At 39.6% G+C, this 26924-nt stretch overlaps 1 protein-coding gene across 10 annotated transcripts in view; it reads left to right on the plus strand.

Annotated features, from left to right (window-relative positions):
* NRXN1 (neurexin 1) overlaps window positions 1-26924 on the plus strand; it is a 1474530-nt gene that overhangs the window by 713857 nt on the left and 733749 nt on the right. For 9 of the 10 annotated variants that reach the window (XM_056568026.1, XM_056568028.1, XM_056568034.1 and 6 more), the window contains 2 exons: window positions 9414-9617; window positions 11264-11290. In XM_056568026.1, the coding sequence (XP_056424001.1) occupies window positions 9414-9617; window positions 11264-11290 (231 nt within the window). The remainder of the gene's footprint in view (window positions 1-9413; window positions 9618-11263; window positions 11291-26924) is intronic. The other variant, XM_056568031.1, reaches the window with a different exon arrangement.

Raw genomic sequence — 26924 nt, forward strand, 5'->3', positions numbered from 1 at the left:
CCCCCTACAGAGCAAAAAAATATGACAAACAAAGTGAGCAACAGATAGAAGGTATTTGTGAGAGAAATATAGGTGCTAGATGCATAAAAATGATATGTACATGATCAGGATAAGGTACGGAGTAATATATAACATTTAGTTTTTTTCTGTAGGCTATGACAGGTACACTTTAAGTGAGGTGATCTATATGAGTCTAAAAAGTTGGATCTCTTCTAATTCAATCCATTAATATTATAATCCTGGATAACCCTTTTTACACTAACTGCAGTGCCAATGCCTTTGTGCCTATGTTTTTTTTTTTTACTATATTCCAGTACAAATCTGCTATTATTTAGCTTAAGTTCCCATTTTACTGTAGAGGGCATATAACCGGTACTAATAGGAATCAGATTATTGCATTAAATATTGTAACACTTCACATTGCTAATCTCAAGAACTAATTGCCATTGATATATTGGCTTGAATAATAACGGCAGCAAATAGTTCATAATAGCAAGACTGTGTTCCCATTTCCCAGGGTTTCATGACCCTCTCCTTAATCCTTCTGGCCATAAAAGAAGTAATTAGACCTAAGGATAAGACACGACTTTATCTCCTACGTCTCGCTTTAAGAAAGTGACATAAGACCCCGGCGTGCAGAATCTCCGCAGTGCTTCTGGTACACGGTAGAGGAACACATCAATCAAACGGAGACTGCTCATCTCTCTACCCAAGCAGATTCTAGACACCTAGCCTAACATGCCATGGCAGCATTTTCTGAAGCTCGGCTAAATTTAACTGTTACGGGGAACATAACGTTGCTCCTAAGATGAGAAAAATATTATTTATGCTGAATTACGAAGATTTCTATCACCGTCATAAACGATACATAACAAGACCGACATAATCTCTAATATACATATTGCAGCTCGGCTGGTAAAATGTTTCAGGCGCAATCTGTCCTTACCCCATAGAGCGCGCTAGGGGTTTATTTGACTTACCAAAGGTCAGAATGCTGGAGCTGGAAGGTGAATGAGGCTTTGCTGGGAGAGTTTGCATGTTAACCATCTGCACGCTTAATGTGATGTAAAGGAACTGGAACATTAAGCTGTGGAGGGTAAGGAATATTTACACTTACAGTAGGTAAAGATGAGGATGATGTTATCGTTTTGGTGTCTTTTTTTAGTCAGATCGGATCTCTAAGGTATGTTTTATTCTTAATGTCACACACCAAAAGGATAAGGCAAAATAGATTAATAAACATAAATAATTCATTAAATAAATAAAGTAATTAAATAAATAAAAACATGAATCTGGTTTGATAAGTTACTAAGTTATCTTCATCCAAGCATACATCTAAGCAGTGTTTTCCAAAGAGTGTGTCCCCAGCTGTTGCAAAACTACAACTCCCAGCATGCTCGGACAGCCGTTAGCTTTCCGGGAATGCTGGGAGTGGTAGTTTTGCAACAGCTGGATACATACTGTTTAGAAAACACTGACATTTAAGCTTGGCTGGTGCAAAGATTTTTGCCACCCTAGGCGAAAGCTAATTTTGCTGCCCCTCCTCCCTGTCCATTGGCTTCGCCCTTTGACAAGTCCCACCTTACTACTTGGGCGACATGCTGTAACACACCTCTTCCTCATGTAATCACCTTTCAACTGGGGTGACACACTGTAACAAACCTCCTCCTCATCTAATCTTACTACTGGGGTGACAAACTTAAACAAACCTTCTACACATAAATTCACCTTACTACTTGGTTGACACACTGTAACAAGCATCCTCCTCATGTAATTACCTTACTACAGGGGTGACACACTATAACAAACCTTCTCCTCATGTAACAAACCCTCTCCTCATGTAATTACCTTACTACTGGGGTGATACACTGTAACAAACCTTCCCCTCATGTAATAACCATTCGACGGGGTGATACACTGTAACAAACCCTCTCCTCATGTAATTTCCTTACTACTGGGGTGACACACTGTAACAAACCTCTTCCTCATGTAATAACCATTTGACGGGGTGATACACTGTAACAAACCCTCTCCTCATGTAACCTCCGAACTACTGGGGTGACACACGGTAACAAGCCTCCTCCTCATGTAATCTCCTTACTACTGGGGTGACACACTGTAACAAACCCCTCCTCATATAATATCCGAACTACTGGGGTGACACACTATAACAAACCACCTCATGTAATTTCCTTACTAATGGAGTTACACACTGTAACAAACATCCTCCTCATGTAATTACCTTACTACTGGGGTGACACACTGTAGCAAACCCCTTCCTCATGTAATTATCTTACTACTGGGTTGACATGCTGTAAACATAATCGTGCACTTACACACGCTGTTAGAATCCACACACAAGCCCCCCTCGGATGTCAGTAGTGCCATTATTGTTCTCAGAGGTGGCACTGTGCTCTTCCCTTATGCTGAAGAATGCAGATTATTATGGTATGGGGGGGGGGGGCGGCAGTGGTGCTGGCTGGGCGGGTGCTTTGGATGAATGGGTGCTTCGGATGCTGGCTGGCTACTAACTTTTCTTGTAGCAAGCAGAGTGGCGTTCCCATCAAGAAGGTGCTCTAGGCGGCTGCCTATTTTGCCTATAGGCAGAACCGGCCCAGCATTTAGGTAGCCCATGTGGCTACCATAAGGCCCTTGCAAACGTTGTAAGGTCACATAACCAGACCCCAAAAGGAAGGTTAATTTTATGTTTTATGTGGGGTTTCATCATTCTGCTCTTCCTGTAGTGGCAGGAGGTACAGTAAGATGCCTTGGGCTGATAGACATCAATGTAAGTGGCAGCAGGGTTATTACTTGTGCCACCTGGGCATGAGCATGCTGCAGTGCAGAGGCCTGGTGTATAGCTTGTCCCACCCACTACCACATATGACAGCGCCCCCAGCACTAACCTGGTTAGAGGCAGCAGTGTAGGGTACTCTCCTCTGGTATCCTCCTGACTGTTTCCCTCTCTTTTGATGACAGCTTTTCCTGCAGCTTGGGAAGGCACAGTGACTGAGGCCAGGACATAACCTCCACTACTGATCCTTGCCATCAACAGCATAGTCTTGTGCACTCAGGAGGCGCTACAGTAGCCTCTAAATGAGAGGAAATACAGGAGTATCTACTGACAGCCTCTGCCAGGGCAGTACATGGCATCGTCCTTCTTGGCACAAGTGGCTCAGTGCTAGATTAACAGAGGACACATCAGCCACTGGGTATATCTAATTGCTATGTGCTGCCACTGTGCCCCGGTACTCGGGCTGACACCTAGGCGCCAGGATGAAAGTCTCAGTCACCCTGGTGACCTGGGGCCTAAGATTTGTTGAGCCCTTGCTAAGAGATAGTTGGCAACAGTGTGAATGCAAATAACGCTATTTGCATTCACACTGTTGTCTGCCACAGTTTCTTTGCTATGTAGGTTTGTGTGTTTGTGTTTTCTGTATTGGCAGCATAGATATGTCCATACACATATAGCCTTGGGAGTACCGTAGGGACGTGTTATAGTTTCCCCCCTATACTAGGCTTTTCACTGTGTTCTGTTGGTGTACTTAAGAGATAGTTGGGAGTTAGACAGGGGAGCAATGGCTTGAACGAAAAAAATGTGCAGCAAGACGAGCTGAAGAATATGAAGAAGAAAGCGTACGTAGAACATGTCCCAGTGAAATTAGTAAATGTAAGTAACAATGCTTAACTCCGGGCAGACAGATACGTTCACTGAGCTGAGAGAATGTTAACTGAGTAATGGTATCCCTCAGCCTTAGAGTACAAGAGCAGGGACTCCTGTCATTTGACAGGAGTTCCCACTCCAGTATGCCCTACCCTGACAGTATACATTAGAGGGATATACATTATTCATGAAAGAACTTGAAAATGTGGCTTCTTGAATATTTGCACTAAGTAATGACAACCTCGGCAACTAGGCAAGAAGGAAGCCATGTAGATGAGTTTGGCCCTGATCTCATGTAGGTCTGTCTCCCTTATAAGGCCAAAATTTTGACAAACAAGGGTCTAAATAACTGCCCAATGATTTGATTTCTGATAAAGTAAATTGAAAGGATAATTCAGTCTCAGCCCTATGGGTTCTAATGCAAATTGTTTAAAAGGGCTTCAAAATATTATTAAAACTTGACTTTTATTCCATATGGTTAAAAACAGGGGAAATCCATATTTGTAAAACACATAGGAAGACCGACGTGTTTTGAGACGAATCTGGATCTTAATCGTGCCAGATTTGTCTCGAAACACATCGGTCTTCCTATGTGTTTTATTAATATGGATATCCCCTGTTTTTAACTATATGGAATAAAAGTCAAGTTTTAAGGATTGTTCACTTTTGTACTTGTGGAGTAGCTGGAGGCTCCTGCTTGTCTGCCCTTTTCTTCACTGGATTTCTGGGACCCGGCCCGCTGTTAGCCTGCACTGCTCTCCTAATCCTATGGAGCTCCTGTTCCCAGTATCATACAGTGGTGAGCTGAAGCATATATCTTTTTTCTTTTTGTCCTTCAAAATATTATGCATTGTTTGTAGAATTCATCTTCACATAGGGCAGATGGACCTTTGGACCTTCTTAAAGGGGTACTCCACTGGCACATCGTTTGGAACGTTTTGTTCCGAACGCTGGGTGCGGGCTTTGGGGGTCGTGACACCACGGCCATGCCCTCGTGGCATCACACCACGCCCCCTCAATGCAATTCTATGGGAGGAAGCGTGATGGATGCCATGCCCCCTCCCATAGACTTGCATTGAGGGGGCGTGGTCATGAAATCATGATCCCTGCAGCCCACACCCAGTGTTCGGAACAAATTTATCCAAAAGCTGGGGCAGTGGAGTACCCCTTTCAGCTTCAGGACCCAGTTCAACCACAACCTCTGCACCACCTATAGTTCTTTCCAATAGGGCCTTGCCTCTAAGTAGTCTTGTATTTTGAGGTTAGTTGTAAAAAGTCTTAATTGAAATGGACAGATGTAGGCATTTCTATCTTAAATATCGTAGAGTTCCTATCAGGTGATACGTCTCTAATTAGAATATCGAACAAGTTTTAATCTAACCTCATCTGCCCAAGAGTTACAGCGGGAAAGGCTTATACCGCCATTATCTCCATCAATGAAGCTAAGGCCCCGTTCACACTGAGTAATTCAAAAGGAATTTACTCGAGTAATTCCTCTTGAATTCTCCGCTCCAAACTAATGCACATCATCTCTGCCAATTGACTTAAATTTTTTTTCCGTTGTCCTGTTCACACTGCCGAAATTCTGCTAGCAGAATTCCGATGCTGAATTCCTTTCCACTTGGAGAATGAGCATGTTCATTCTTCAAGCGGAATCCGCGAGCAGAATCAAATAGAAGTCAAAGGTAAAAAAAAAATGGCTGAAAAACCCTTCATTTCTTTCTCCCCCATTTCCATGTGCAATTCTATGCGCAAATTGCGTGCAAAAAATTATATTATATTAATATTATATTACAAAATAAAAAAATATATTTTTCTGCCCGTAAATTTTTCCGCGAGACTTACTCAGTGTGAACATACCCTAAGAAGAATGAAATACTACATGGCACACCCGCATATTCATCTCTGTATTAAATGCAGTTGATTTTATTACATTGATGGCTTCCAAGTCATGTTTTTTTTTTTTTGCTTCGCATTTGCTTTGTCTACCTTTTTATTTGACTCTAAATCTGACTTTATAAGAGTTTTAAAGCCCACAATTTATGGAGGCAACAACATGCACTTTTATTTTGTTTTTTATCTCGCAGCCATAAAAGTAAGCATGATTTATGTTGGCATTATGATCTTTCCCTGATTATACATAAAACAAAAAACATCAGTCTAATCTCAGGGTTGGTTTAGTTTTTTTTTTTATAGAATGCGGCAGATGGAATGACAGATGTCACATCAATATAATTTGGCTTACACTCTCATTTCCATTGTTGAACACAGCAGGAGCCTATCTTTAGGTTAAGACTCTCGTAGGTATACAGTGTGCAGTATGTGCTGTAGGTTCGGGCTGCGGTATATCTTCTCCCCAGTGCACCAGTAAATGCTGCCTTGCATTTTTTGTGAGAGTTTTAGAATGAGCGTGTCTGTAGCGAAGCATGCCTCCCATGTGACACTGTAATATTTATGTGGATTTAACTCATTTATGTAATTGCTCCTCATCTAATATTCCATTATGCTTTTTTTTCCATTTGTGGTTCTTTTTGTGTCTGTGTGTAATGTCTGTGATTACAATATGTGCTGTCTGTTGTTTTTCCTATTGTGCTAATGCTTTAAAGCTTTTATAGATACATTTGGGTAGATTTTGGCTTTAGTTGGAACAATTTTTCATGTTATAATGTCATATATATGCTGGTTTCACCCATAGGATTTAGCGGTGTTTCATATTCCGGTCTTAAAGTGGTACTCCGCCCCTAGACATGTTATCCCAATGGCAAGACCCCCATTCCCTTATGATCTCCAGGCTGGCCCCAGGCTTCTGTGTTTGTGACATCATGACATTCACCCTTCATTTGTGTCTATAGGAGGGGTTTGTGATGACTGTGTACTAGCCGCCACGCCCCCTCGCATAGACATGAATGGAGGGGGTGTGGCGTGATGTCACAAACATGGAAGCCCCAGGCTTCCATGTTTGGAACGCTTCAGTGCGAGCCCGGAATTCGTGGGGGGGGGGGGGGGGTCCCATCTGCCAGACCACCTGTGATAAGACATGTCATACTCTATTCTTTGGATAGGGGTTAACATGTCTAGGGGCAGAGTACCCCTTTAAGTTAAAACCTGTGCTGTGTCCATGGATTTAGGCTGCCCAAGCAGCAAACTTATAAATCTATGCCAACTTGGACCTGGTGTTATGCCTGACAGCAGGAGTAAATTATTGTAAATTTTGGTCATGTGAATGTCTACATGCCCCATGATAAGTCCCACCCACTATGTGCCAAGACCCGCCCATGTTCAGATCATTTGTAAAGTTGTGAAAAGTCGAGAATTTTTTTTCCCTGGGGTGGTTAATAAATTATTTCAACTTATTTTTACCAGTGTTTTTAGCCTAAATCAGGAGTGGAATCAACACAGATAAAAGCTGTAATGGAAAGATTTGCAATTATGTTCTGCACTCACTCCTGGTTTTGGATAAAAATAGAGATCAAATTACTGAGTCCACCCAGCCCAATTTTCTTTTTTTATTTTGATATACTGTATCTTTATAATAGGATAACATGAGACAAGCATAAGAGGAGCACTCCAAGAAAACCTATTAGGGGGAAATTACTAAGATCTCAGTATTATACAGCAGTCATATAAAAGTATTCTGGGAATTTTTTATTTTATTTGCTTATGTAGTGCAGCATAGGCTATTATTAGAGAATAGTGAAGAGGCTCTTGTATATCCTTTTTGCTTACCTGTTTTAGTTAATGTTGCAGACAAGAGTTTCAAACCATTTGTGATTGCAAATCCATCTGGGCAAATGACTTGCAGCTTAGATTGGCTGTGTACAGAGATTGGGTGTGGTGTTGATCACTGCATCTGTTCATCTAATCAGCCTTCTAAAGCTAGTGGTCATGCTGCTGAACTTACATTCATAGGTGGGTTGCTGTCAGTTCACACTAAATGCAGTTTTAATGCATTTTCTTATTCAAACTGTGCACTGTTGAGAAATATTGGCATGAGGAGAAAGTGATTTTACCTATAATCACAAATGAATGATGACTATTATGAAGATGTGAAGTCTTTAAGCTGTGTACGCACATTGGGGGAGATTTATCAAAGGATTTAGACTGGTTTTTCCTGTCTAAATTTGTCGCACAGAAAGTCGCAGTCTAAATATGTGCGACTTTTCTGCGACTTTTGCTGTAGAGGATTTTTAGAACATGATGCATGCAAGTCTATTTTAGATGGAAATGCATTGGAAAATGCATTGGTGCTGAATTTATCAAGTGCGACTTTTGTGCGACAAGTCGCATCTGCCCAAAATACGCTGAAATGTCAGACCATGTTGGAGCAGGTCTAAATGCAATTTAAGCTGTAGACCCTGAAGTCTGAGCACAGAATTTATCAAGGGCTGTGAGACCTTTGATAAATTAGGAGCACAATAGACAGGAGACTACCACATGCACTGGTCTATAAGCATACCCAGAATAGACTAGATTAGTAAATGTTCCCCATTGAATCATAACAGCATTTTTTTTTTTTACATATTTTGACTGCATTTTGGCTGTTTCTACTATAATTTTCCAAAATATTTTTTGCACAATTGCAGCAATTTTAAGAATATAATTGCAAAAATAGAAAAACTGCCGCAAGAAATACAATGTGTGAACACAGCCTTTATGAGATGTGGATAACTGTAGTATATCCGCATCTCATAACAATAGCAGATGGAGCTGGGAGGGGAGAGATCTGAGAGCTAGTAGTAAGGGATCCAATCATTCACAGGAAGATAGAACCCAGAACTTACATCCTGTTCCGACACATTAAGCACTGGAAGGTTTTGACAGTTAGACTGGTGAACATATGACCAAGTTACAGTAATGAAATGTAAAGATGCAGTTGTGCTGGAATAATACAAATTATGCTGCAAGACTGGTGATAGTGAGTGTGATATGAAGAAAAAGAAAAACTGCTTCTGAAGGTAAACCCCCCGCCAGTTTACAATCACACCTGATTTATCAAGATTTGCATGCCTCTTGAGGAATCGAGGTGTATTTGCGGCTGCCTGTGAGGCAGCATTAGAAGTTTTCGCCTGCTCCAAGCTGGGGTAGATTTAGAGTACAATTTAATTGTAGTAAATTCGGATTGCAGAGAGGACACACTCCTTTACACAGAACCAAGCCCCCTCTGTGCTATACCCTACCCACTTGGTGAGCATGGGAAAGATAAGAAAGTCACAAAATGTTTTCACAAACTTGGGGTTTGCACAAAAATGTGCAACTTTTTACAGCACTGTAAGGTGATGGGGGAGGAAATGCCTTTAGTGTGGCATCTTGGGGCTCAAGAAATTTAAGTCCTGCTTCCGATCTAGACCTTTAATATATTGGTATTGTAACTCATAGAAAAAAAGAACAAAAAAAACTTGCTTACTCCAGTATTGTTGAAATTGGACAGAAGAGATGCATTAAAATTGTAACAGAAGGAGAACAAGTTCACCTGAGCACTTAGTTGGGCCTGTCCTCTAGCTCAAGGTCGTCTGTATTGTATTCTGGTAAATGCAATCAGGAAAGAGACAAGAAAGTGTAAACCTGCACACAGGAAAGCACCGCTTGATGGATAAAGGATTATATAGTAGACTTTTTCATTTACTTTCTTCTTTTTTTGGTTTACTCAAAAAAAATGATAAAACAAAAATCTTATAAATGTAATTTATTTAGACAATGGATTCTTAAAATGTACAAAAAATTACATGACTATGTTTTTATTTTTTTTCAGAGGCAACGGTTTTAAGCTATGATGGCAGCATGTTTATGAAGGTTCAGCTCCCGGTGGTCATGCATACAGAGGCAGAAGACGTGTCATTGCGCTTCCGGTCTCAGCGTGCTTATGGTATATTAATGGCGACTACTTCCAGAGATTCAGCAGATACCCTACGTTTAGAACTGGATGCTGGACGCGTAAAACTGACGGTCAATTTAGGTAACACTCAAAAACTCCAAAAATTAACCCGTCTATTCATTTCACATTTACTCTTGCTTGCTCTCACATAATTTACCTTTGTTTTCTTTTGCTCAGTTTCCATATTTAGACTTTAAATAATTTCCATGCATTCATTTCGCTTGCACAAAACACCATTCATAACAGTTAAAAAAGAGAAGACAAAAAACGATGCTTCACTGGTGTCTTCAAAGTGTTATCGACTTACAAAAGGTCAAGTTAACTACTTCTACTGGGTGCTTTGTGTTGTAGACTATTATCATACTGCACGTGCTTCTCTTTTTGAACAATATGTTTAACACTATTTCACACTAAAAATCCATTTGGCTTTTTACTTTTTTTTTTTTTTGTGGTTGCAGTTTTACATTTTTCGATCAAAAGTGAACAATAACCCTTCAATGACCAAGGTCTGCGGCCCTTAAGCAAACAGTCTGGAGAACATCATCCACACAATGTCTTACACAGAATAATGCACTGATGGTTCAGAACAAAAAGAGTATAAAATCAATTCTATGAAATCAAAATCAATTAAAAAGAAAAATATTTTCCCTACTTGCAATATTATCGTTCCAGACTTTCCAAGAGTGATTGTTTTTGAACAATACTAATAGCGATAACAGGACAACCCGAATATTTTTTAACTGTTGTAATTTTTTTTAGAAGAATCATTGCTTAGAAATACCTTCTGAATAGGCTGAGGAATTCATTAGCTGCATCCTTTCAGATGCTCCTCTGCCTCCCTCTCGTGGCCGACATCTGCTCTTTCTATTACAAAGAACATTACGACCCATTGATGCAGTTGTATTTTGTTGCAAGATGTGTGCCTGCTTTGATCCCAGACTGTTTGCCACCACTTTTCTGATGCGGTTGACGACACATGACAAACTTTGCTACATGGTATTTAAATCTTTAAAGGTTTTTAAAAAAATATATGTTCGCCTCAAAGGACTAAATATGAGATATTCTGAACACGATAAACAGGATTTTTGTTTAAATGATACAAATAAAAGAAATAAAACAGATACTTTTTTTAAAAATAAAAGGGGTATTTATTATATTTATTTTCTATAATTATTGTTTGTTTATTTATTTATTTTAATTTTATTTTATTATTTTATTTATTGTATTTACTTTTTATTTGTTCTTTTCTTGTCAAGTTTACAGAATTTTTTCTTCTCAGTAACATAAATTATGATTCATAACTTTCCAGCACCTCCATATTTTACACCTTTGGGGCAGAACATGATTGCTCAAGATGGCAGATCATTTTGGCAAGCTCTATACCCCCGTTGTGATGGAACATGATCATATCCAATTTCTCAGTGTTCTGGCACATATGGGGAGAAGGTGGCTTCCGTTCTGGATCTACATCTTTGACTGCTTCGAAAAACACTGAGGTTTATCTTCATGTAGCACAGCTTGAATTGGCCAATATTGTTTAGTATTGTCTTAAAAACATTTAGCAGAATTCTGTGTCTGAGAATAATAGTGGCACAAGAATATGCTTACATAGAGTGGCCATGTTCACGTGTCTGTCCCCGGAAGGGTGGACTGTCATTTTATTGGATGTCTGCAGCTAATACCTTGAAGGATAAATTTTCATTTCTCATCTATTCTTCCCTATCTAGACTGTATCAGGATTAACTGTAATTCCAGTAAGTGCCTATTCAAAAATTATTTTTTGTCTTTTATATAATATATATGAAATATTCTTATATTATCACATACATTGTTTAGTAATGTTTATTGTTACTATTATTATACTATGATTAAAAACAAACATTAATGCATGGGCTGTGAAAGACATTTTTATATTTCCTTCTTGAGTTATTTTAACAGGAAATGTGGACTGTGACTTTATTTTTACACTGTTATAATGTTAATATAACATTGTAACATTTTTTTGAAATGTGCTTTTAGGCTTTATGTTTTTTCGTGAAGTAAATATTGATCAATTAAATAGAGCACATAAATTAAACGAGGTTAGAAACAAATCATTGATAAATCCATGCAAATCATTGCTTTTTTATTTAACAATTAGGACATAAAAGTCTATAATAAGAAATCTAGTTATTAAAGTAGTTTTCCGTGTATAGGAATCCATGTTTTTTTTTTCTTAAAAAAAAAAAAAAAACACTTGCAACTTGTGGACAGTTGTGGTGCACTTCTTGGAAGAAAGTAGCCATGTTGTTTCTAACCTTGGGCAACCTATTTAAACTTTCCAGAAGCTTCACACTTATTTTTTGTGGTGTTTTTTTCTGGCAAAAATGCCATGATTTAAAGGGGTATTCTGCCCCTAGACATCTTATCCCCGAGGGATTAAGAATGCAGGCTGCGGCACTGGAGGCTAGTGACATCACGATCATGCCCCTTGTGATATTGCGGCCATGCCCCATCAATGCAAGTCTATGGGAGGGGGCGTGGTGGACATCACGCCCCCTCCAATAGACTTGCAATGAGGGGGATGGTTTGACGTCACAAGGGGGGGCATGGCCAAGATGTCAGCACTGCATTGTTAGTCATCAGACACGGAGCGAAGTTCACTCTGGGCACTAGTGATGAGCGGCAGGGGCCATATTCGAATTTGCGATATTTCGGAAATATATGTTCGTTCACTTTTTTTTCATGCAAAAATGCGTAATGAAATTCGCATAGTGCACATGCGCAATTATATCACCTAAAAGAAGTGATCAGCGTCCAGTCTGGAAGTGCCGATATTCGCATAAATATTTGCATAAGCATTCACATAAATTCGCATAAAATAAAAAAAATAATATTCGTCATTACAAATATATATCACTATATTCTAAATATTTGCGAAATCACAAAATGCTGATATTCGCATTTAGAATATTCGCGCTCAACACTACTGTGCACCAGATGAATGCGGCGCCGCAGCAGAGATCGTGGGGATCCCTTTGGATAGGGGGTAAGATGTCTAGGGGTGGAGTTATCCCTTTTTGAGTGGCAATTTTATTTTATTTACTTGTTAAGTATTTTGTTTCAAAACTTATGACCTATTCTCCATATTCAATATTTACATGTACATAGTTCCTGCATTCACAATACTTATAGTAACAATGGTGCAAGGAACTGCAGCATTGTCATGTTTACCTAAACTGAATAAAACTGGAGTTTCTTGTACTGTTGCTACTAAGAGTAGGAAAATGGCAGGTATGGAGCAAATGTAAACATTGAAGAGGTTGTGACACTTGCCCGAGTGCCATGACCCCTTCAAACTTCATTTAATTCTACAAAAATAGTTAAAAAAAAATTAAAAAATTTATTCTGACATACACTACCAGCAAACCCAAACAAAACAATCCCAAAAACTATGACATTTCTGACTTTTTCCCAATCTCAGGGAGTCCCAGCGGGCAGATCTTTGGGGGTCTGGCCACTGGGACCCCCACAATCTCCAGGACCGCACCCCGGAGTTAATAACATTTTTATTCAGAACACTGGCTTCGGGCTTCTCTGTCATCACGTCATGCCCCCTCCATTCAAGTCTATGGGAGGGGGCGTGACAACCGTCATGCCCACTCGCATAGTCGTGAATGGAGGGGGTCATGAACACAGAAGCCAGAAGCCAGTGTTCTGAAAAGAAATGTTTAGAACTCCGTGGTGCGGGGCTGAAGATCATGGGGGGTCCCCGCGGCCAGACCTCCAGCGATCAGACATCTTATCCCCCATCCTTTGGATAGGGAATAAGATGTCTAGGAGGGAGTACCCTTTAACAGCCATACAACACAATCAGTTGTTTAAAAATGGAGACATTATTCTACTAATTGTCTCAGTGTTCCATCCCTGTTCATGTTTCAGGCAATGGAGAAATGCAATTCAACTGCAGTGTGTGTGAATACAGCCTAATTACATTTTGTATTCTTATTATTCAACTTCTAGTCTAGCAATACTACTGAATACTGTTGTTGCAATCAAGAAATATTTTTCAGTGCACCTAAAAATTTATTTATGTAGATATATTCATAATTTTTGCGTGTGCATGTATTTTTATCCTTTTTTTGTGTTTTTTGTTGGATCAGTATCTCATAGAATAAACAGTACACATTTACTCTTCCCTTTTTTTTTCAAACAAAAATATAGATATCTAGTCCTTTCTTGTCTTTCTTTAAAAATGTTGAAAGTCATAATAGTACACCTGTCACATAATATTAAAGGGGTATTCCCGGATCTAAGCTTTTATCCCCTATCCAGAGGATAGGGGATAAAATGTCTGAACGCAGGGGGCCCTCCGCTGGGACCCCCTGTGATCTCCCTGCAACACCCGCATTGCATGCGGGGCTGCATCTCCAATGTCGGAAACTTCCGGGCTTCCGAGACTGTAGACGTGACTTAATGCCATGCCCCCTCCGTGATGTCACATCATGCCCCCTCCATTCATGTCTATGGGAGCGGGGTGACCGCCGTTACACCCCCTCCCATAGACATGAATGGATGGGGCGTGACGTTACGTCACGTCCCCAGTTTCCGAAACCCAGAAGTTTCCGACATTGGAGATTCAGCCCTGCATACAATGCGGGTGCTTTAGGGAGATCGCGGGGGGTCCCAGCGTAGGGACCCCCACGTTCAGACATTTTATTCCCTATCCTCTGGATAGGGGATAAACACTTAGATCCCTAATTACCTCTTTAATTTGGTAAAGCAGCCACACAGTGAATAAGGGATTAACATGAACATTTCATACATACTTTTCTTATTATTGTTTCTTTATTTATTTTCTTTAAAAAATGTTTTTCTATTGTCTAAGACAATTAAAAAGGCAGGCCCGGGGTCCGCTATGCCCCAAGTCAGCAAAGCAATCTTCTGCATCTTATTGGCACACAAGAGTTGCCTTCCTGCTCATGCGCCATCAATGTGTATTACACACATTGCAATCAATTGTAGTATACGGGGCTACTGCGGGCCGATCACATGCAGAAGGTGATGTGAATTAGCTGGGCGTTGTGTTCCTGCCCCAGGGCATAGCGGACCCCGGGTCCTGTCTGTCCAGCTGTCCTGGATGATAAAAAAATGTTTTTTGAAGGAAATAATTCAAGCACTTCTAGTAAGAATACCACGGTTTTAGGTCTGGTATACCACGGTTTTAGGTCCGGTCAGAAAACCGGATACGGGGAAAAAATGAGCCCGCCAGAGTCAGCGTTTGACAGCTCATTGAAATGCATTGGGATACAGGAGTGCCCAGTTTTTACCTGATACAGTTTGCGTAACCTAGAAACGTGGTGTCAACCCAGCCTAAGAAAGGTATTTATGATGTGTACATGATAACCCCTTATATACCCTGAATCCGATTTACCAATTCAATATCATGTGATAGATGCATTTTAATGTTAACATTTTCATATTTCATTGCATCCAGCATTCTGTACACCGACTTTATTATTATGAGCTGGGGTAGATGTCAGCTTACACTTACACCTGTTTACACCTATATATTTTAGCAAACTCGACAGGTGCGGGAGGTCACATCCAAATTCCCCTAAGCCTCGCCCACTTTAAAAGCATGGAATAAAGTTGTAAAAGTGACACAAATTTGCTTAGTTACAGACCTTTTGATGTCAAACCAATGACAAACCTAGCTCAAACATTTTCCACTAAATTTTTTGTATGTACAATTTATTATTTATTATGTATTACTTATAAGTATTTGAAAATGTATGTCCAGATGTATCAATCTGCCAGCTTGAAACCAAAACTGTCTGGGTTTGCCCATAGAGTAATATTTAAACAGATAGGTAAAGGTGATCCTCCCCTGTGCTGTGCCTCCTCTGCTGCAGAATGGAGCTCCACTCTGCAGAGGCTCAGCATAGGGGAGGAGGCGTACCGAAGAACCGGAATAGCAGTGGAACGGAGCAATAAAGCGGTTTCCCACACTACAATCATGTACAACAGGTTAGTACAGGTACATGACACATTGCCTTAAAGACCACCTGTTCTTAAATGGTTGGATGTTTTCATGGCATGGGGAAGTGTCAGTAAGCAATAAAATCTTGGCTTTTCTGAATAAAGGGAACCGGTCAAGTTGAATATACAGTTCTGTCTGGTGGCATCATGTTATAATGCAGGAGGAGCTAAGCAGATTAGTATATAGTTTATGGGAAAATATTTTGAATAATTTGTCATTTATTCATGTAAATCTCTGCTCATTGTGGGTGGCCCCACTCAGCAGTTATCTGTTTATAACTGCATATATAGAGAGCTGTCAGTCACTAAGTAGACCCACCCACCTGACTACTTAGCCCAGAATAAGCAGAGATTTACATGTTTAAATGAAAACTATATATCAGTTTGCTCAGCTCTTCCTTGTCTATAACATTTTGCCAGCAGAATTTCCTCCATTCTGAATGTGACAAGTTCCCTTTAAGATCACAGGAGACAAGATCAATACAGTGATCTGATGCTTTTGCGTTGATGACTATGGCTACAACTTAAGTCTACACTTCAGACTGAAATGCCAGATTATTGGATTGATGTCTCCTTTGATCTTAAGAAGCCTTCAATAAAGATTTTTTTTTCCTATGACACTGTATTCCTGCTTTTTCTGTTTGCGGTTGATTTTTTTTTTTTTTTTACATCAATTTTCCAGTTAGTACACTATTGGCCACTCATCCAAATATTTATGCAGAATTTTTTTAAACGTACTTTATCTGTTTGTCGAAATGCAGACGTTTGTCATATCTCTTCAGCACCTTAAAGGGGTACTCCGCCCCTAGACATTTTATCATCTATCCAAAGGATAGGGGATAAGATGTCTGATCGAGGGGGCCCCGCCGCTGGGGACAGCCACTATCTTGGCTGCGGCACCCCGCTGTCATCACCACACAGAGCAAACTCGCTTTGTGCGTAATGACGGGCGACACAGGGGCTGGAGCATCGTGACGTCATTGCTCCACCCCCCATGATGTCATGGCCTGCCCCCCTCAATACAAGTCTGTAGGAGGGGGCCTGATGGTCGTGATGACAGCAGGGTGCCGCAGCCGAGATCGTGGGGGGCCCGAGCGGTGGGGCCCCCGCGATCAGACATCTTATGCCCTATCCTTTGGTTAGGGCATAAGATGTCTAGGGGAGCAGTACCCCTTTATATACAAAGGTGCACAAATCTTATAAAAAAAAGTTAAACAAATTAAAAATTTAAAAAAACATAGGATTCTTTGGACCAAAAACATAGGATTTTTAGATGGGTCCTTCATCCGATCTTAAATATTTCTCATGGCAACATCCTCTGACATAAACTAAACCTTAAAGATTGGATGGTGTCAAGAGATGGGATCATTGGAGCAAGTCATGTATCAGATTTATTAACAATAGGTAAGTTAACCCGAATCTTGTATTTTATTTATTATAATAAATATTGATATTGTCTAAGGGATTATTTAAACTCATATTCAGAAAATAATTTCACAGTCCAAATTTCTTAGAATGAGTAAATTTATTTAATTGATGTGTTCTACTTTTATAAAGAATGTCAATGTTATAGTATATATTCATAATGTAATGTATTGTCATTGTATTGAAAACTTTTGTTTGACATAAATGAGCTATTATATGTAATTAAAGACTGTAGTGTATGAAAACTCTAACATATAATGCACAATGTCAAACCCAGATCCCTCTCTAGAGTGGAACCATATTGAAATACAATACAAAAAGTATTCTTACAAATGGGATTTTCCTTGATCCTCCATATTAATAATTAAATACTTTAGAAATTATCTATGTTTTATGCCAATATAATTTTACTTACATGTGCAGGAGCTTAACATTTCAATGTTAACTAAAGGATTGAACACAGCACTCATAGGGTCAGTTCACACAAGCAGATTTTGTGCAGATTTTGCTACCATTGACTTCGATGGGTTAGCAGTAAATCTGCACTAGTGTCAGATTTGCATAGATTATATGGACCCATTGAAGTCAATGCTAAAATTCACTCTAACATCCATTCCTGTGAACAGACCCTAAAGGTTAATTTGCTCTACAAGTTCTTTTGCTAAAAATAAATGAGAACCATATTTTGTTTTACATAATTCTCTCATAAATATTGAGGCTGTAAAACAATGTTCTGCATATGAAATTATATAAGGATCACACCTACTAGTCAATGAAAGATAATGGACAGAAAAATGTCTATTGACTTATACAGCTTTCAGGAACAGAGAACAACCCTCCTTCCATAGAGTCATCAACAGTAGAACGGCCTGAAGAGCTTTACACTTGAGTATTGTGCAAAGTGTTACTATCTTGCTTTGCCTAGGGTCCAGCAGTGCTGTACAGGTGTTATCTGTCAAAAGCTTCTCAACCTTTTAATGAAAATGAGTTGCCTCTGATGATTCTTTCCGATTCTAAACAGCAAAGCTGAAAAGTAAGCTATCCAAAACAGGACATAAGGTTTTTGTGAAAGCTTTACATTAAAATAGCTACATGGAAAGGCATAAAAAGCAGTGGTGTGCAGCCTTAGCCAATCATAGCTCATCTCACACTTAACTGCTCTGGGCTGTGTGTAGCAGAGTGAGAGAGGAAGTTCTCCCCTGTATGGCTTCAGATGATGTAACGCCTGCTGGGTAGCGCCCCTTTCCAGTTTGGAAATCTGACTGAGACGGAGAAGAAAATACAAAGAAAAATCAAGGTAGAAAAATAAAAAATAAAAAAATAAAGGCAGGGGTGGTTTATCATGAGGGGGCAGTAAACTGGGAGGATTATAAGATTTAACAAGATCATGAGAGGTACTCTTTAAGGAATCTTTATTACAAAAATGTAAGCAAATATGCAATTTTTTTCTTTTTAAATTTTGATTTTGTTTCAAATAGCTTTTCTTTTACAGCTCATCTCAGACTGTACAAGTACCTGGATGTTTGCCGTTTCTTTCTTTTTTCTTCTTTTTGATCTACAACATTCAATGTTTCTGCTCCGTTAAATGTCCCGGGCAGAAGAACATTTAGGAATCAGTAAACAACATCCAATTTACCAAAAGAAAATAACTCAGAAAAGCATGAAAAACACAATAATATAATTGAAAAACAAAGGAACGGTAAAAAAAAATGCCTGTGCTTTCAAGCCGATAAGCCACTTTAAAGGCTTTTTGGTATGTAACATGCCAGACATACAAAGTTATTTTTCTTTTCATAGATAAAGTGTCAACAGTAAATGGGATTGGAAAAGAAAGGCTAAGAAAGAAGAAAGCATCAATAGAATAATGATGTAAGATATATATATATATATATATATATATATATATATATATATATATGTGTGTGCAAGCTGGTCGGGCCTGGGTCAGGGGCCCCCCACAAATAGCCAATTCCACAAAACAGCAGCACACCAATTAAGATGAAAGCGTGTCAGGCTTTATTCATCAGATGCCACAACGTTTCAACCGCCTCTCGCGGTCTTTGTCAAGCAATAGCATGTGCAAGTGCTCACAATTTGTAGGGGTAGTACATAGATAATAATTTGCATAAATAATTGAATTTAAATACAATAACAATAGCAAAACTGCAGTGATCACAAATCATTACAAATACAAAGTGTAAACATTCCACACTAAGGCGCCTGAAGGGCGATAAAGTATACAGTGCTAGTGTCTCTATATAAAATTATTGTGCATTATAGTGTAAAATATTCAATAAAATACAGAGGGAGGAGTCGAGGGAGGTGTTCTGGCTATTCACTCACCAGATCACTATACAAGTATAAACATGATTCACATGGGACGCCATAGTTGCTTCCGTCTCTCTGCTCGGGACTGAAAGCAGAAGCAAAGTTCTGATCATGTCTTAGTCACATGACATCACAATTTACGCAGGCGCACATCACGCCAGGCTTGTATGCAGTATAGACTGCCGTGCGCATATTACCTGTGCAGGCGCATTGTATGTTCAGATCTAAGTGACTCGACGCATGCGCACTCGAGTAATGCGGTACTAGGCGCCATCTTAGTGTAGGGAAATGGCTTTCTTTGCCCATAAATGAGTCCAAATGCATGCAAATACATTCTTGCAGGCACAGCAATCTCCCAAGCTCCCAGGTGTATACCGGCCGCGGAAGGGTTCCAACACTTGGTTACCCCTCCACAGTCAGATAAATGTTTCTCCGTGATTGACCCCCGGACGGGGATCCAAACACCAAGGCCCAGAACACCTATTGGGAACCGGCATTGTGCACATATTGGGAGAAGTGCCCAATATCCACATGTTCTCATTCACGGACCCAAGGTTTAATATTAAAGTATAAAAAGTCCCATTCAAAAGAAAATTAGGACTCGAAAATTAATCTAGAGCATGAGTTGCGATGTCACAGTACCAGATGATGTATAATGTCTCATTCAGAGAGAGATCAGCATCAATGTGGCTTAAATATGTATTATATGTAAACAATACTTTTTAGAAAAAAAGGGGAAATCATCTGTTGAAAAAATCTTGTTCTGGTGAGAAAGCCTCCAACCTCTGTCTCCCCATCTGTAATAAAAGAAAAAAACATGTATAAATATATAAATAACAGACAAAACTAACATACATTTAAGTGACGCGGGGTGGCAGCCTAAGCGTTACATATTTTATGCGTGATCTTAAAATCAACGTTAAGGCCTTTTGGTTTTAATGTCTGTAACTCAAAAATCCATTTTAACTCAAATTTTTTGAGAAGACTGATCCTGTCTCCTCCACGTTTGGGGTATGGAACATGGTCTAGTAACATAAATCTTAGGTCATTTTCTGTATGTAAGTTTTTTCTTTCTGATACTGTATCGATGCTGGTTATATCTAGTTTTGAATGTGCATGTGGTTTTGCCCACATACAGCAGCTTGCACGGGCACCACAGTAAAAAACTACATATTCAGAGATACAGGTTAAGTAGAATCTTAATTTGTATTCTTCACCCATTTGTGGATGCACAAAACTGTTCCCCTTTTGCATGTAGGGACAGTTTATGCATCCACGGCAGGGAAAAACCCCTTATTAGCAGTAGTGATAAACTGTTGTTTCGCACCTTCATGCGAGACATCCGTTCTTACTAGTATATCCGTAAATGCTGTGCTCTCCTGTATGACATTAATGGTGGATTGACAAATTCAGGTATATTGTCATATCCAATGAAGTTTATCCAATGTAGTTTATGTACTGTGGCGCCCGTGAAAGCTGTTGTACGTGGGCGAAACCACATGTACATTCAAAACTAGATATAACCAGCATCGATACAGTATCAGAAAGAAAAAAACTTGATTTACTGGTTTCAAGTCACTTTGCAGAAGCAAAACATACAGAAAATGACTTAAGATTTATGTTACTAGACCATGTTCCATACCCCAAACGTGGAGGAGACAGGATCAGTCTTCTCAAAAAATTAGAGTTAAAATGGATTTTTGAGTTACAAACATTAAAACCAAAAAGCCTTAACGTTGATTTTAAGATCACGCATAAAATATGTAACTCTTAGGCTGCCACCCCGCGTCACTTAAATGTATGTTAGTTTTGTCTGTTATTTATATATTTATATATGTTTTTTTCTTTTATTACAGATGGGGAGACAGAGGTTGGAGGCTTTCTCACCAGAACAAGATTTTTTCAACAGATGATTTCCCCTTTTTTTCTAAAAAGTATTGTTTACATATAATATATATTTAAGCCACATTGATGCTGATCTCTCTCTGAATGAGACATTATACATCATCTGGTGCTGTGACATCGCAACTCATGCTCTAGATTAATTTTCGAGTCCTAATTTTCTTTTGAATGGGACTTTTTATACTTTAATATTAAACCTTGGATCCGTGAATGAGAACATGTGGATGTTGGGCACTTCTCCCAATATGTGCACAATGCCGGTTCCCAATAGGTGTTCTGGGCCTTGGTGTTTGGATCCCCGTCCGGGGGTCAATCACTGAGACCCATTTATCTGACTGTGGAGGGGTAACCAAGTGTTGGAACCCTTCCGCGGCCGGTATACACCTTGGAGCTTGGGAGATTGCTGTGCCCGCAAGAATGTATTTGCATGCATTTGGACTCATTTATGGGCAAAGAAAGCCGTTTCCCTACACTAAGATGGCGCCTAGTACCGCATTACTCGAGTGCGCATGCGTCGAGTCACTTAGATCTGAACATACAATGCGCCTGCGCAGGTAATATGCACACGGCAGTCTATACTGCATACAAGCCTGGCGCGATGTGCGCCTGCGTGAATTGTGATGTCACGTGACTAAGACATGATCGGAACTTTGCATGCTCGGAAGCAACTATGGTGTCCCACGTGAATCATGTTTATACTTGTATAGTGATCTGGTGAGTGAATAGCCATAACGCCTCCCTCGACTCCTCCATCTGTAGTATTTTATTGAATATTTTACACTATAAGGCACAATAATTTTATATAGAGACACTAGCACTGTATACTTTATCGCCCTTCAGGCGTCTTAGTGTGGAATGTTTACACTTTGTATTTGTAATGATTTGTGATCACTGCAGTTTTGCTATTGTTATTGTATTTAATTTCAACTATTTATGCAAATTATTATCTATGTACTACCCCTACAAATTGTGAGCACTTGCACATGCTATTGCTTGACAAAGGCCGCGAGAGGCGGTTGAAACGTCGTGGCATCTGATGAATAAAGCCTGACATGCTTTCATCTTAATCGGTGTGCTGCTGTTTTGTTAAATTGGCTATATATATATATATATATATATATATATATATATATATACATACAGTACAGACCAAAAGTTTGGACACACCTTCTCATTCAGAGTTTTCTTTATTATCATGACTATGAAAATTGTAGATTCACACTGAAGGCATCAAAACTATGAATTAACACATGTGGAATTATATACATAACAAAAAAGTGTGAAAATATGTCATATTCTAGGTTCTAGCCATCTTTTGCTTTGATTACTGCTTTGCACACTCATTCTCTTGATGAGCTTCAAAAGGTGGTCACCTGAAATGGTCTTCCAACAGTCTTGAAGGAGTTCCCAAAGATGCTTAGCACTTGTTGGCCCTTTTTGCCTTCACCCTGTGGTCCAGCTCACCCCAAAACGTCTCGATTGGATTCAGGTCCGATGACTGTGGAGGCCAGATCATCTGGCGCAGCACCCCATCACTCTCCTTCTTAGTCAAATAGCCCTTACACAGCCAGGAGGTGTTTTGGGGGTCATTGTACTGTTGAAAAATAAATGATGGTCCAACTAAACGCAAACCGGATGGAATAGCATGCCTCTGCAAGATGCTGTGGTAGCCATGCTGGTTCAGTATGCAATGTCACCAGCAAAGCACCCCCACACCATCACACCTCCTCCTCCACACCAGCACACCTGTGAAGTGAAAACCATTTCAGGTGACTACCTCTTGAATCCAAGAGTGTGCAAAGCAGTAATCAATGCCAAGAGTGTGCAAAGCAGTAATCAAAGCAAAATGTGGCTACTTTGAAGAACCTAGAATATGACATATTTTCAGTTGTTTCACACTTTTTTGTTATGTACATAATTTCACGTGTTAATTCATAGTTTTAATGCTTTCAATGTGAATCTACAATTTTCATAGTCATGAAAATAAAGAAAACTCTGAATGAGAAGGTGTGCGCAAACTTTTGGTCTGTACTGTATTTATGTGTGTATATAGTGGGGCAAAAAGTATGTAGTCAAATGTGCAAGTTCTCCCACTTAAAAAGATGAGAGAGGCCGGTAATTTTCATCATAGGTATACCTCAACTATGAGAGACAGAATGAGAAAAACAATACATAAAATCACATTGTCTGATTTTTAAGGAATTTATTTGCAAATTATGGTGGAAAATAAGTATTTGGTCAATAACAAAATATTTCTCAATACATTGTTATATACCCTTTGTTGGCAATGACAGAAGTCAAACGTTTTCTGAAGGCCTTCACAAGGTGTTAACACACTGTTGCGGGTATTTTGGCTCATTCCTCCATGCAGATCTCCTCTAGAGCAGTGATGTTTTGGGGCTGTCACTGGGCAACAGGGACTTTTAATTCCCTCCAAAGGTTTTCTATGGGATTGAGATCTGGAGACTGGCTAGGCCCCTCCAGGACCTTGAAATGCTTCTTACGAAGCCAATCCTTTGTTGCCCAGGCAGGGTGTTTGGCATCATTGTAATTCTGAAAGACCCAGCCACGTTTCATCTTCAATGCCCTTGCTGATGAAAGGAGGTTTTCACTTAAAATCTCACAAAACGTGGCCCCATTTATTCTTTCCTCTACACCGATCATTCTTCCTGGTCCCTTAGCAGAAAAACAGCCCCAAAGCATGATGTTTCCACCCCCATGCTTCACAGTAGATTTGGTGTTCTTTGGATGCAACGCAGCATTCCTCCTCCTCCAAACACGACAAGTTGAGTTTTTACCAAAAAGTTCTACTTTGGTTTCATCTGGCCATAATACATTCTCCCAATACTCTTTTGGATCATCCAAATGTTCTCTAGCAAACTTTAAATGGGCCCGGACATGTACAGGCTTAAGCAGGGGGACACGTCTGGCACTGCATGATTCAAGTCCCTGGTGGTGTAGTGTGTTACTGATGGTAGCCTTTTTATACTTTGGTCCCAGCTCTCTGCAGGTCATTCATTGGGTCCCTCCGTGTGGTTCTGGGATTTTTGTTCATCGTTCTTGTGATCATTTTGACACCATGGGGTGATATCTTATGTGGAGCCCAAGATCGAGGGAGATTATCAGTGGTCTTGCATGTCTTCCATTTTCTAATAATTGCTCCCACAGTTTATTTCTTCACACCAAGCTGCTTGCCTATTACAGATTCAGTCTTCCCAGCCTGATGCAGGTCTACAATTTTGCTCCTGGTGTCCTTCAACAGATCTTTGGTCTTTGCCATAGTGTAGTTTGGAGTGTGACTGTTTGAGGTTGTGGACAGGTGTCTTTTATACCGATAACTTCAAGCAGGTGCCATTAATACAGTTAATGAGTGGAGGACAGAGGAGACTCTTAACCCCTTAACGACTCAGGACGCAAATGTATGTCCTGGTGAGCTGGTACTTAACACACCAGGACGTACATTTATGTCCTATGCATAACCGCGAGCATCGTAATGGGTCCGTAATGGCAGACATCCGCAACCGCGCGGATGTCCGCCATTAACCCCTCAGATGCCGTGATCAATACAGATCAAGGCATCTGCAGCATCGCGGTACTTTGAATGGATAATCGGATCGCCCACAGCACTGCCGTGGCGATCTGATCATCCAGCATGGCGGCCGGAGGTCCCCTCACCTTGCTCCGGCCATCTCCCGGGGTCTTCTACTCTGGTCTGCGATCGAGCAGACCAGAGCAGATGACCGATAATACTGATCAGTGCTATGTCCTATACATAGCTCTGAACAGTATTAGCAATTGAATGATTGCTATAAATAGTCCCCTATGGGGACTATTAAAGTGTAAAAATAAAAAGTAAAAAAAAATGTAAAACCCCCTCCCCCAATAAAAACGTAAATTGTCCCATTTTCCCTATTTCACCCCCAAAAAGTGTAAAAAAATTGTTATATACATATTTGGTATCGCCGCATGCATAAATATCCCATCTATTAAAATAAAATGTTAATGATATCGTACAGTGAACGGTGTGGACGTAAAAAAAATAAATCAAAAATAGCTGCTTTTTTATAACATTTTATTCCAAGAAAAATTTATAAAAAAAAGTATTAAAAGTTTTATATAAGCAAATATGGTATCAATAAAAAGTACAGATCACGGCGCAAAAAATGAGTCCCCAAACCGCTTCTTATACGGAAAAATGAAAAAGTTATAGGTCTTCAAAATAGGGGGATTTTAAACATGCTAATTTGGTCAAACAGTTTGCAATTTTTTTTAAGTGCAACAGTAATAGAAAAGTATGTTATCATGGGTATAATTTTAATCGTACTGACCCAAAGAATAAAGAACACATAATTTTTACCGTAAATTGTACGGCGTGAAAACGAAACCTACCAAAATTAGAGAAATCCTTCACGCCCCCTCCCATAGACTTGCATTGAGTGGACGGGGCGTGATGTCACACGGGGGCGGAGTCCTGATGTCACGGACTTCCGTTCCCGTGGTCGCGACCCAGACCCTCCAGCGCTTCCGGACAAGAAAGAGGTGAAAACGCAGGTGGGACCCCCGCGATCAGACATCTTATCCCCTATCCTTTGGATAGGGGATAAGATGTCCAGGGTGGGAGTATCCCTTTGAGTCCTTAAGGGGTTAAAGAAGAAGTTACAGGTCTGTGAGAGCCAGAAATCTTGCTTGTCTGTAGGTGATCAATTACTTCTTTTCCACCATAGTCTGCTAATGAATTCTTTAAAAACCAGACAATGTGATTTTATGAATTTTTTTTTTCTTCTCATTATGTCTCTCATAGTTGAGGTATAGCTATAATGAAAATTACAACCTGCACAATTGGTGGCTGACTAAATACTTTTTTTTGCCCCACTGTACATATATATATATATATATATATATATATATATATATATATATATATATATAAAAATAGACCTACAGACATGAGATGTGTCGTTGTGAGCTTGGGTGCATGTAAGATAAAAACCTGGTTTAGGATAATATCAATAAGTACCTTTTCTTATCCTTGCAGTGAGATGGATAGAAAAATTTGATTAAATAATAAATAGTGACTTTAAACTTGGCAGGAGAAATTTACAGTGAAATTGGATATGTTGCCTGGGGAAAAGCTGGGACACAGAAATGAGTAGGTCATGAAACGGCACATCATCATTAAATATAAAAAAAAAAAGGTGTTTTTTTAGCCGAGAAGCCAAATGAAAAAAAAAAGTGAGATTCTCTATCGCCAGCAGTTTCTGTTGTAGACTACAAAAGGAATTTGTCCCCTTTTTGTGCAGTTATATTTGAACATGCAATTGTTTATTAATAATTAATATTGCTATCATATTCAATGCTAAAAATACATCGAACTAGTTCTGCAGTATTTCTCCTTCCCCCGATGAACTGAGTGAGTTCCAGATTTAGATATTTGTCTGAACAGTTATATTGTGTTGTCGTCTGGTTTCACAACAGCTTTTCTCTATGATAAACAAGTATTACCAGTGATGCTACTCACTGGGGTATGAAGATTTACAAACCAGATACAGCTCTTCTATGCAAATAGGAAAAAGCAAAAATATCTCCTGCTCTGGACAGTTCTTTATATGGACAGAGGGGTCAACAGAGAGAATTGTGGTCAGACTGGAAAGAACCTCAGAAAGAAATACAACTTCCTCTGGAGCATACAGCAACTGTTAAGTACTGGAAGGA

The sequence above is a fragment of the Hyla sarda genome, chromosome 3 (genome assembly GCF_029499605.1).
Source record: "Hyla sarda isolate aHylSar1 chromosome 3, aHylSar1.hap1, whole genome shotgun sequence".
NCBI lineage: Eukaryota > Metazoa > Chordata > Amphibia > Anura > Hylidae > Hyla > Hyla sarda.